The sequence below is a fragment of the Nanorana parkeri genome, unplaced genomic scaffold, assembly GCF_000935625.1.
Source record: "Nanorana parkeri isolate BGI_ZX_2015 unplaced genomic scaffold, ASM93562v1 scaffold818, whole genome shotgun sequence".
Lineage (NCBI taxonomy): Eukaryota > Metazoa > Chordata > Amphibia > Anura > Dicroglossidae > Nanorana > Nanorana parkeri.
In genome coordinates this window covers 321,105-334,023 of record NW_017307086.1, presented here as the reverse complement: position 1 = coordinate 334,023, position 12,919 = coordinate 321,105, and the positions used below count along the sequence as shown (strand labels likewise).

The 12,919-nt window shown below is 41.3% G+C and overlaps 1 protein-coding gene across 1 annotated transcript in view; it reads right to left on the bottom strand.

Annotated features, from left to right (window-relative positions):
* The window catches only part of GATB (glutamyl-tRNA amidotransferase subunit B), a 76,580-nt gene that overhangs the window by 46,544 nt on the left and 17,117 nt on the right, over positions 1 to 12,919 (bottom strand). The window contains exons 4-5 of the mRNA XM_018565146.1: positions 9,001 to 9,199; positions 80 to 202 (exon numbers count right to left, since the gene is read on the bottom strand). Coding sequence (XP_018420648.1) covers positions 80 to 202; positions 9,001 to 9,199 — 322 coding nt within the window. The remainder of the gene's footprint in view (positions 1 to 79; positions 203 to 9,000; positions 9,200 to 12,919) is intronic.

The following is a 12,919-nucleotide window of genomic DNA, read 5'->3' as shown; positions in this document are numbered from 1 at the left end:
ATAAAATGAGCCTTCATTCTGTTAAACAGTGTGAGCTTCAACAACCAGCTTCATAATATGACAAGTATAAAACCTTTACCTGACATGTTTGCAAGACTTGTTCCGAGAGACTGCAGAATGAGAGAAAGTTCTCTGACAGCAGCTGCGGCTTCCTCTCCACACGTCATGTCAGGTTCCATTACTATTTCCATAAGTCCAATTCCTAGAAAGGTAAACATCAGGCTTTATTATACAAATGATTTGTCTCCACCATTAACAGTACTCACTCACTGGCAGTGGGACAAATTAAGTGAACTATGCCATATTAATTGTATCCTGCACTGCCATGAGCTAATGTACAGGTAGCCCATAGAAGCCTACAAAGAGGGGCTAGCGTAGGCACAGCAGGTCTGTCGGCTTGTGCACATCACAGATGTTCAAATGAATTGTGTATTCTGTGGTCATGTGACCACAGAATAAACCATTTGAAGAAAGTACAAACCATTTTTTTTAAAAAGATAACGGGGTGAATTTATCAAAACCTGAGCAGAAAGTATAGAGCAACTGCCCATAGTAACCAATCAGCCTCTCTCTTCAGTCTGTTTAGTTAAGCTTTGAAAATGAAAGACTGAAGCTGATTGGTTACTATGGGCACCTGCTCCAGATTCGGTCTGCTCCAGTCTTGATAAATGTCCATTAATGTGTTTACATGCACATGAACTTTAAGGGCATCCCAGTCTTAGTCCAGTTGGCCCACCCTTTGCAGATATAACAGCTTCAATTCTTCTGGGAAGGCTGTCCCAGGTTTAGGAGTGTGTCTATGGGAATGTTTAACCATTCTTCCAGAAGCGCATTTGTGAGGTCAGGTACTGATGTTGGATGAGAAGGCCTGGTTTGCAGTCTCCGCTCTAATTCGTCCCAATGTGTTCTATGGGTTTGAGGTCAGGACTCTGTGCAGGCCAGTCAAGTTCCTCCACCCCAAACTCGCTCATCCATGTCTTTATGGACCTTGCTTTGTGCACTGGTGCACAGTCATGTTGGAACAGGAAGGGGCCATCCCTAAACTGTTCCCACAAAGTTGGAAGCATGAAATTGTCCAAAATGTCTTGGTATGCTAATGCCTTAAGAGATCCCTTCACTGGAACACGCTGGCCACATGACGTTTGGAGGTCTGTAGCTATTGACTCTGCAGACAGTTGGTGACTTTTGCGCACTGTACGCTTCAGCATGCCCTGACCCCGCTCTGTCATTTTAGGTGGCCTACCACTTCGTGGCTGAGTTGCTGTTGTTCCCAGTTGCTTCCACTTTGTTATAATACCACTATCAGATGACCGTGGAATATTTAGTAGCAAGGAAATTTCACGGATGGACTTATTGCAGAGGTAGTAACCTATCACGATACCACGCTTGAACTCACTGAGCTGCCGAGAGCGACCCATTCTTTTACAAATGTTTGTAGAAGCAGTCGGCATGCCGAGGTGCAGGATTTTATACAACTGTGGCCATGGAGGTGATTGGAACACCTGAATCCAATGATTTGGAGGGGTGTCCCAATACTTTTGGCAATATAGTGTGTGTGTGTGTGTGTGTATATATATATATGTATTGTGGAGAGTCAGCATGGCTGAGAGCAAAGAAGGGGTTAACTTGGGAGGCCAGAAACTCCAGAAACAGCCCTCCTGTCCATACTAAATGGCTCTCTTATCGCATCTTTTTCCCTCCACATCTTTTTCCTTCCTTCCCTATTTTGTGTAACTATTCCTTAGTTTTCTCTTGGTTGGTATATTATATGAGAAGATGACGGCAAACCTACTGGACAAAATACACATATCTTGATCAAATCTGGACCAAATGGATCAAGCATTTTCTCCTCCACACTTTTAATAGGTGTCTCCTACAATTGTCAGAAGAAAGGATTTCATGCAAAGGTTGTCCCTCCGTAGGCCATGAGTATCCTTTTCCAACCTCTCCTCCATCTTTATTCCTCATCCCTTTTTCGTTCTTTTTGCCCTCCTATCTTTTTCATTCATTTCCTATTAAATGTGTTTGTGACAGTTCCTTATTTTTTTCTTGATTGATGGTATTATTTTACGTTATCTGACCGTCTCAATTGTTCATTTTGTGCTGTTAAACCCAATATCTATTAAAATCTAATGTATAGGAATCAATATGTATAAAAACATGTATAATTGGCTGTTGCAAAATGCACTGCCTATATACAATACACAGCTGTCATGAAAACTGGATAACACAGCGATAGAAAACATAAACATACCAAAATCAGCAAGCAATCATGTGTCCTGCATTTTCTCTATCAGAATTGTCCCAGGATTTATACAATTTTTGACATTTTCACTGTTAGTATAACAGCAGCACACTGAAACACCTCAGCCCTCTCCTTGGGATCAGCTTATGAGCAACACAAACCTCTCATTTTCCCTCAACATTGTTGTGAAAAGGTGATAGATGGGTGAAGTTCTTCAGTTCACCAAGATGCAGAATTAATAGGAGGCCATGCTACACAGCTGATTCTTCATACTGCAGTACTTTATAATGATATCAGAAAAACTCAACACCGTCATGATCCCCTGAATGGTAATCCTAGAATCTCAGTTTGGATTTAACAAGTCTAAGCCTTAGTTTATTGAAGATGTCAGTCTTACTTGGCCTTTCAATTGCATAAAAGGCATAGCAAAATACACTTTACTCAGTGAAGAAGGCATTTACTTTTTTTTGCAACCTGCAATAATTAAGTGAATAAAATTGCAGCAAACTGGAACTTATATTTAACACTTGCAGGGATATTAATTCTTTCTCAAGAGTTTGTTCAATGCAATTATTACATCCTAATGTTAGAAGCACATAACAGTTTGCAACTGGGATCTTAAAATTCAAAGCATATCCATTTACATCAGATCCCCCATGGACTAACATGGGGTTTGTCAGTTTCCGATTTTTCCTCCATCGCAAGGTGGAGGAAAAAACTGTACGATCACAGCAGTCACAGTGGTGACACCTGCTCCATACTGCTGTGATCAGCCAATCTCCTGATCATCCCATGTGAAGGGGGCCTAAAGCAGTGATGTCAAACTTGTGTTTTGCAGCTAAATACTGCTCAAAACATTATAGGGACCCTTTCCCAAGGTAAGTTACATTTATTACTATAATGTTAATTACTCATGTGCTGTCATGTTACTGTTGAATTATGTAGGTGGGGCCCTCATAACGCAGTCCCTTGTAGATGTATTGCAATCAATTCGGTCCTCTGTTTCATTTGAGATTGACATGTCTGATAGAAATGTTACCTCATCTCATCTATGGCACTGGATGATACCTTTCAGTTTACTAGCTATGGCAGTGGCCATCCTGCAACACCATCACTTGCATTTGTTCAACTTTATGGAGCTTACTAATAACTTATTGTAACTCGCCTCTAGACAATCACACCACAGCTGAGAGTCCAGGGAAGGCCATGTGTCTCAGGAAGGCTAGCATCCCCCAACAGATTGCTACCCTACCACTGACTGTTTGTTCCTCAGTTTTGTTTTTGGGGTAAAAGTTTACTTGGGATGAATTTTTTTCGGTTTTATTTATGTACTGGGTGCACAGGGTTTATATGATGTGGATGTTGCTCTATACTACTTTGATTCATGCACACTGCAACATCTCTCTAAGCCTGTCACCAGGGCACAATGCCCCACTCTCGCCATTAAGCTAAATATGTAACTTTGTTATGGGAAGTCAAACTTAGAACAAGTTAAATTGATGTCCTGGAATTTTTGGGGGACTAAATTCCATATTTAAGAGCCCTTATGCTCCAATACATTAAATCCTACATCCCACATATCCTCCTCCTACAAGACACCTAATGGGTGTTTTAAACACAGAAAAAAATGGCAGGCTACTGGCCATGCTGACTGAAATGATAGACCTCTCACTACAATCCCAGAGTTCCAGACCTCAAGCCAGAGGCAATACTCAATGAATTTGCTACATAGTTTCCCACACTATCCATCCTTTACCTAATTAAGACCCTACAGTAATGACCTCTCAACTGCACACAATAGCTTTGGATTGGCTCTCGGATCTGGAATGCAATTCTTGAAATACTTATCGCTGAAATTGAGGTGCTCACAGCCATTAGATCCTTTCGTAACAGAAAGGCTCCTGGGCCAGAAAGGCATCTCCATTACATTTTACAAAACACTTCCTACCATACGTGCACCACATACACCAGATGCCTTGAAGATCACATCTTACATCCTTTCATGAGTGACACATCACCCTCATGCACAGAACTCCAAAGGACCCAACTCTCTCTGCCTCATACAGACCAATTGCATTACTGAACTGTGATTTGCAAATCCTTACTAAAACATTCTCTGAGAGGCTAAATTAAATCCATGTTTTATAGCACATAGATCTCTGCATCAACATCAATCAGCACTTCTATAGCAGCATGCATTCTGAGGAGGAAGGGCCAGCAGAAAGGGTCCATTCACACTATCGTACCATGTGGTCCCATTTATTCTGAATGGCACCCCTTGCCAATGGACGTGCACTGCCAAATATGCTACATGCACCTTTTCTGGTGTATTAGGCAGACCATTGAAAATAACTGGCTGCCTAAAACGAAAGACACATTAACGGGAGTGTGCTAGCGCAGCACAACAGTTTAAATAGGCCCTATAGGCCAGTCAGATTTGCTGACAAGCTGCTGCTCTTTCACTGTCTAGTCGCACGCTGGATGTAGGAGCTAACAAAGTTGTGTTGTTTACCTGCAGTAGACAAAAGGGCTCAAGCACACGGGTGTAAAAAAAATGTTGCATTCAGTTCTGTACAATATATAGTTTTTCATTTTTATGGATCTAAGCGCAGGAGTATTGTATGTTAAGGCTCCTGTACTTTTACCGGCGACAGGTGTTTTTCTACGTGCGACATTATGCTGAGGTGTGAACGGGGGCTATAGAAATTAATGGGATTTCTTGTTTTAAGCCTTTCAGTGCTGAAAAATAAGCGCGAGAAAAGCCTTGGTGTGAACAGGGCCGGACATACACATATCTGTATTGTGCTTAATAAACGTGCACTGCTTTCAGTATACTGCTACAGTATGTAAAATCAACTCTTCCTTAACCATATAAAACAAACGGGTATTACATGAGCTTGCAGTCTGAATCACACTGCACAGACACTACTTTGAGCAACACACACTTCTACAAGGTTCCTTCTTTGGGACTTTCTAAGTCCAAAGAGTCATTGTCCATAGGAAAGGGGGCAGGTTCTGAAGCTAACCCTTTTTAATCCAGATAAAACTGCCTCTATGGAAATTGTGTGCACCACATAAGACACAGCGGCAGTGATTCATACCATTTATGTTCCCAGGGTGCATGTTTAGGAAGGTCAGTGTGTCTTGTGCGGGGCTGGGGATCCCCAGACAGAAAGTGTGCCTGCTGCAATGACATTCAATGAAAATTCAGAGACACACAATCAGGAATGGGGGTGGGGGGATTAAACACCAGCACAGTTTCCAACAAAAAACAGAGGCAGAAACAGATTAAACAGTTAGGGCTGGAGTTCTGCTTTAAATTGTATTACTATCACAAGAGGCTTACAAGACTCATGTGGGCACTCTTTATGGGAAGCATCAGCGTCTAGAAAACCCCAGATGCCCCCTCCTTTGGCCCATGCAGATCAGGGCAGAGAGTCATGGTTATCACATGGCTACCTCATCTGGGATATGACAACTCCCAACCCAGAGGTTCTCAGAGCTGCTGCTTCCATGTTCATTCAGTCTAGAGGAAATTGGTGAACTGTTTACTGATCTCCTTCTGCTTCCCCTCTTGAATCCCCTTGCAGGTGGCCCAGGTTCAAAGAGGAGCAAGGTAAGCCGGGCAACCACAAGGGGGGGAGAGACCGCAGGCAAAGGAGTGTTCTCCCTAAGGAGCTTTTGACAGACGGCTGCCAAAAACAACTGGACAGAAGGATTAGCAAAATCCTCCCAGGGAGAACACCGATTTATAACTTTAACTACACACCAACAATCTTTAGCTGCTGTACTGGAGCATTGCAGAAGGAAATATGAAAGAAGTGCTAAACAATACTTTATTTATACATCTGTATGCAGCCCTGAATAATAAAAGTTCAGAACAGGAGTCCCAGCACTTTCATAGGCTGAGGATACCAGCATTAATGACTATTATTAAATCCTCTACAATGTTAGTATAACAGTAAGTGACAGTTGTTTGACCGCTGAATGTGTCAATCAGTGCTTTCATGCAAAAAGTCTTTGTATTCTAAAAATAATGGATTCAATAAAAGGTAATTACATTGTTTTTTGAAGAGTTTGAAAAACTAACGCAGAATTGTGGATGCCAACCTAGAAGCCAGCAGGAAATTATAAGGAGTGGGAGCACATATGCTAAGGAAAGCTTTTAAAAAAAGTTATAGCTGAATTCCAGGCAGATAAAAAAAAAAGACTAATGCAGTTATGTATTTTTAAAAAAATACTGACATGTATTTTTAAATGCAACTAATGTAAACAAACACCAGAATTTGTCTTGGTATTAGTCTGATGCAATGCCTTGTGTAAATCAATGACATGCTGCGGCTGTACTCAGTCTTTGTCCAGAGGTGTACATCGATATCTGTACACAAGTACACACTCGGGGCACAGCATTTACCAGAGTAAATCACAACACCTGTGGCTCTCGGATGCAGATATCCGGCCATTTTTTATAGCACACAGATCTCTGCATTAATGACAATGAGCACTTATACAGCTGCATGCAGGCTGAGGAGGAAGGGCCAGCACAAAGCGCCCATTAAGATCATCCTACTGCAGTAAAGTATGTTACGTGTGTTAGCGTTATATGGTGCCATTTATTTCTAAATGGCACCCCTTATCAATGGACGTTAATTGCCAAATCTGCTACAACCCCAATTCCAAAAAAGTTGGGACGCTGTGTAAAATCTACATTAAAACTGAACGCGATGATTTAAACCCATATTTTATTCACAATAGAAAACTTACCAAATGTTTAAACTGAGAAAATGTACCATTTTAAGAAAAAAAAATAAGGTCATTTTAAAATTGTTGGCAGCAACACTTCTCAAAAAAAAATTTCAATTTTCAAATCTTGTTGAATCTGACGCCATGCCTAATGAATAGCACTGTCCGGTTCTGTGAGATTTGATGGTTGTGGAACCAGCTGCCTGATGGCTCTTTCAACTTCGTCCCACAAATGCTCAATTGGATTGAGATCTGTTGATTGTGGGGGCCACCTAAGCAAGGTAAAGTCTCCCTCATGTTCTTGAAACCACTCCTGCACAATACGAGCACCGTGGCATGGCGCATTGTCTTGTTGGAAGAAGCCATCTCCATTGGGATACGCCATCAACATGATAGGATGAACTTGATCAGCAACGATACTTTGGTATGTTGTGCTATTCAGACGTTGTTCCACACGAATTAAAGGGCCCAAATCATGCCAGGAAAACATGCCCCAAACCATAACACTGCCCCCACCAGCTTGAAGGGTTGTACTCATGCATGTGGGGTGCATGCTTTCATGCTGTTTCCCGCCAAATTCTCACTCTGCCATCTGTATGATGCAACTGGAAACGTGATTCATCGGACCACATGACTTTTTTCCAATGCTCGACTGTCCAATCCTTGTGTTCCTGTGCAAATTGGAGATGTTTTATCTTGTTAACTGCAGACAGCAAAGGTGTTGGAACAGGCCATTGGCTTCCATCTCCCATACGATGCAGTGTACGGCGAACAGTGCGTCCAGAGATCATTTGAGAGGATCCCCGATTAAGATCTGCAGTCATTTGATGCACTGTTGCCCTTCTGTTGTCTTGTACCAGTCTTGCCACTCTCCGTTCTGCACTAACAATGACTAGTCGCTGACAGCCACAATTCGCACGTTCAGACCCAGATTTTCGGCTGACAGTCCATTCTTTAAACACTTTAACAACAGTTGCTCTTGAACATTTAACGAATTCTGCTGTTTTGCTGATACTCGCTCCATGGCTCTGAGCGCCAACAATCATCCCACGTTCAAAGGCTGTTAAATCGCGTTGTTTACCCATATCTTCAGAAAAACATCACTTCTACTGTCGTGGTAAACAACCTGCTTCCCTATTTATAATGGTCTGGCCCTCTAGCAACTTCAGCGCAAAATTATAGCTAATTATAGCTAATTTGCCTACAAACGTCAGGTGGTCATAATAATCTGGCCACTCAGTATATAAGAACAGTGTGAATACTACATTTTCTGCAAGCTTCTGCAAAGCATTTGTGAAGCTTTCGGCATGCATCCAGCAGCTTTCTTGAAACCTTCAATGTCCCCCTCAGCTCCAGTTTGGAACTATCGCTTCTGTTGTAAAGCCGACAGTCGGCTCTACAAGTTTAAACAGAGTCCCGGCGGCAAAAGTCGCCGGGAGTCTGTTTAAACAGCCCCGATGCTGGCGACGTACACTGTACGTCGTCAGTCACGAAGGGGTTAATGGAAGTGCAGACTGTCACTTTGAAGAAGCTTCTAGCAGGCTTTCAACAAGCTTCCAGTTGTGCCAACGCTTACTGAAGCCTTCTAACAGCTTATTAAAGAGACAGTCAGCACACCCATCAATATCTGTGCTAAACAATCCCAAACTGGAGCAAAATGGTGCTTTAAATGCTATGGTAAAGATTGCCGAAAGTTCTGCAAATGCTCTTTAAAAGCTCACTTTTCACATTACTCTTAGAAGATACAAGATGAGCCCTGTGTGAACAAGGCTAACTTTCATATTTTAATATCAGCCACATTGCTTACCTGGATTTGTCTTGCCCTTGTTTTTTGAACAGTGCAACAATTTTTTTTTTTTTTAACTACATGCCCTTTATACTGGCTACTTTAGAATGCTGGAAATATCCAATCTGTCTGTAAATCCACTGATCTAATAAACATGTACAGTGAAATGGAGCCAAGTTTAAAAAAAATAAAAAATGCTGGTTTACTCACTACTGGAAACACTTACCTGCTCTGTTCAAATCAATGAGTGTCTGTCTGCTACAGTCATCATGAAGACTTTTGCCACTATCTTGCTCTAGCTGGATCTGTTTAATCCTGACACACTTGGTGACCATATCATTCCATTTTTTTACAGTTGGATAGCGGTACGTCAGCAGCCCATTAACTGCGATTGGAAGCCTTTGTTGAGTAATTTGATAGCCAGCCTGCATAATAATATAACACGTAATAGTAAAAGGCATTTTCTCTTTTTGGCTTATTACATCTGGCCATTTGGCATATGACTCACTGAACTATTCAATCATGAACAATTTGTTGCCATAGGCATCTGCTGCTATAATGGTATACGGGCATGTCATGCATTCACAATAGAAATACATCAAACTCACAAATGATTATTATGTCTGATGGAAAGAAATAAACCTAATGCCAGCGACATAAATTGATTTCTAGATCAAAATTGATTTCTAGATCAAAAATACAAAAGTTTAATGCTGTTTATACTAGATAGGACCTAAAGGCATAGACCACCTTTGAAAAAAACAACAAAATCCACACACTGATAAAAGACAAAATTAGCATTTTCTTAATTTTTTGCATTGAAGCATGAAAACCATTGCAACTGTGGTAGGCATGAAGTCTGTTATGGGGGATGAAGTACCGATGGACTAAAAGTGTGGTGACATCACTGCACTCATGCTCCACTGACACAAACAGGACTTGTAGTCTTTCCATTCACAGAACCTGAGCACCAAATTTACAACTAAACAGAAGCCTGTGGGAAGAAGAATCCTGCAATTAAAGTTAGAGGGTGGGCAGGTTAAAGATGGGAGGGGGGGCTGGGGAATGTGACATTTTTTTGTGACAACTATGTGTAACGTGAAATATGGTCCCAAAGGTGGACTATTTTTTTAACTGTAAAATCGGCAAGCAATATGTGGAGTAAGAGCTCAATTTCACAAGCACCAGATTCTAAACCCTGTCAGAGCTCTCAACAATTCTTGGACATACTTTAATAAACTAATACCAGAGAGACAGTTGTGGTTTATGAAAAGATGTCCGTTCCCCTGACACTGTCTACCGCTCTATGCGTCTACCATACCACATCTAGAAGTCAGCAAAGTTTCACCAAAAGATGACAATTATGCATTGCAACAATAGACTTTGATTAGCAAAGCACAGTAGTGCTTCCTTACACATGCTGCAGCACTGAGTTCCACTTTATGTAAATATACAGGTCCAGTCATAATGCATGTGAATAGAAGCTGATATTCATATGTTTTTGCTTGTAGCTAGGGGTCGAGCGATTATTGGATCTACTCAATTCTCATTTTTTTTAAATTATCATTATCGGTAAAATGTATGGATATAATTGATAATAAGCACTGCGAATTTCCACACAGTAAAATGTGCGCAGTGGGTGCCACTGCCTGGCCAGCATCCCTCGATCAGCTAATCGAAGGAGCCAGTCAGAAAATCTATGTAGGAACAGAGCCAGCAGCTACTGAGCCGATGGCCGCTGTCAGAATACAAAAAAAAAGCAGCAGATAGCAGGGGAAGCAATAGACAGCCTGCTATTGGCTATTTCAAATTGCAATAGCCAATAGCAGGCTGGCTATTAAACCCGTCCACTGCCTGCTGTCAATCAGCAGCAAATTCAACTCCTCTCCACTGAAATAAGCTTGCAGGAGAGGTCCTTCATGTCCTACACCTCACAGGCCTTTGCTTACCTATTGTATTGCTTGCTTACTAAGTAAAAAACTCAATACTCAGCTGAAATGCATATAATTAAGTTGCATTACCTGCCAAGGCATTTGTGTTTATGTCCATCCCGTTATGAGTATTACACAGCTTTGCCACAAAGCACAGCTTTGTCTACCAGGACAGGAGACCTGATTTGTTTCTGTTGCAGTTAAAGCCGAACCTTGGGCATGAGGCAAAAAGCCTTTTCAGTGGGGCCCCCTGCAATGCAAGGATTAACTGCTTCTAGTGACCAATGTGCCACGCTAAATACTGAAAATAATGCAAAATCAAGCATGTAAATCCAGTGAACAATGTGTGAATTTCTAAAATCACTCTTCTTAAAAAATAGTTAATGAACAGTCTTGGGATATAAAATATATATAAAATTATAAAGTACAAAATAAATTCCACTAATATAGTGTCCAAAGTGCCAAGTGTTCAACACTTAATCCATATGACTGGGGCTGGGAACTGTATTGAGCACTGAGCAGAGAGCCTCTATGAGCAGGGAGGCATGGCAGCGGTGCAGGGGGGAGAACATGTGTATTATGTGTACTGTGTATTATCTGTACTGTGTGTGTTATGTGTTGTATGTGTACTGTGTGTGTTACGTGTTGTATGTGTAATGTGCTGTTTGTGTGCTGTGTGTTTGTGTTATATGTGTGCATTATGTCTTGTATGTATTATGTGTTGTATGTGTACTGTGTGTGTTGTATGTGGGCTGTGTGTATGTGCTCAGTGAGTGGAGTCTGTGGCGTAACAACCGGGGTGGGGGGGGAAGACGGTGCAGCTGCCCCGGGCACAAGGATGGGGGCGCTGGCCAGGCAGCGAACACACTGCATGCGGAGCTGTGCGCAGAAAATGCAAATGGCGTTACGCAGAGCTTCGCGTGCAGTGTGTCTAGCAATATCCTTTACTGTGCTAAGCTGGGCAAGAGCTGAGCGTGGCTAAAGGAAAAATTAAATCTCTAGCCAATCGGCTCACATGTATGAATCCACGCCTTCCTGCACAAGTTCTTTCTGTGACATATGCCAGGGATGAGAGCTATGCAGAAAGAATTAATTTGATCCATTAAACAAATATATAATTAATACTTAATCAATATTTAATAAATAACTAATAGTTAATAACTAAATTAATATTTAATAATTAATACTTTTTTTAAATGATCCCATTAATTAAAAAAAATAACCGGCCAACTAATCGATTATGAAAACAATCAATAGTTACAGCCCTAGTCCACAATAAATCCAGAAAAAGCCATAACACTCTCCTTCACCACAATAAAGTGATCCTTAGTGACTACACCCCCAACAGAGATGCTCACCTTAAGATTAGACCTCCAGACAGGTTTAATCATGCTCCAAAGACTCACGTTTTATACCAGGTTGACTCAATAATTTCCCAGGCTTGATGCAGATCCACGCTCCCAATCCCATTAATAGAGGCAAAGATAAAAACGATCCGTAGCGTATAACCATCAAACCAGAAAAATATTTATTAATAAAATACTACTAGTGTAGTTGATAATAGGCGATAGTATAAATAAAAGATACTGCGATCTACAGCCCCCATTATCGGTACTAATGTTTCCATTCTGATCTGATCTTAAGGTGAGCATATCTCTTTTAGAGGGGGCAGTCACAAAGGATCACTTTATTGCGGTGGAGAGTGTCACGTTTTTTTTCCGGATTTGTTGTGGACAAGATAAGAAATTGTTCACAATTTTGCTTTGTTAATTTATAATGCTTGATATTGTTATATGTTGCATTATTTTCAGTATTTAACATGGCACATTGGTCACTAGAATTTCATTAGATATCTTTTTTGGATATTTTTCAGTGCTTGCAGCTAGCTATACATATTTGCGCGAGATACATTTTTTAGAAGGGTTACTTACCTTACTCCGGCACACTCTCTCAATCTGTACAACTGTTCACGCGAAGCCTCCTGTCTAAGATGCTCCTAGCCATGGTCACACACTCGACTCCTCCACATACAATGCAGGGTCAATAGCCCTGTATTGTACATGGTGATGCAGAGGGACCGCCCACAGCCTGGAGCATCAGGAAGAATAAGAGTGTATAGTAGCCATGGCTAAGGTAAGTAATATCTCCTTTTCTTGTACCTCCTAGACCTTACAAGTATTTACCCCTGCAGAGTAGGGGGAGAGCACTGCAAGG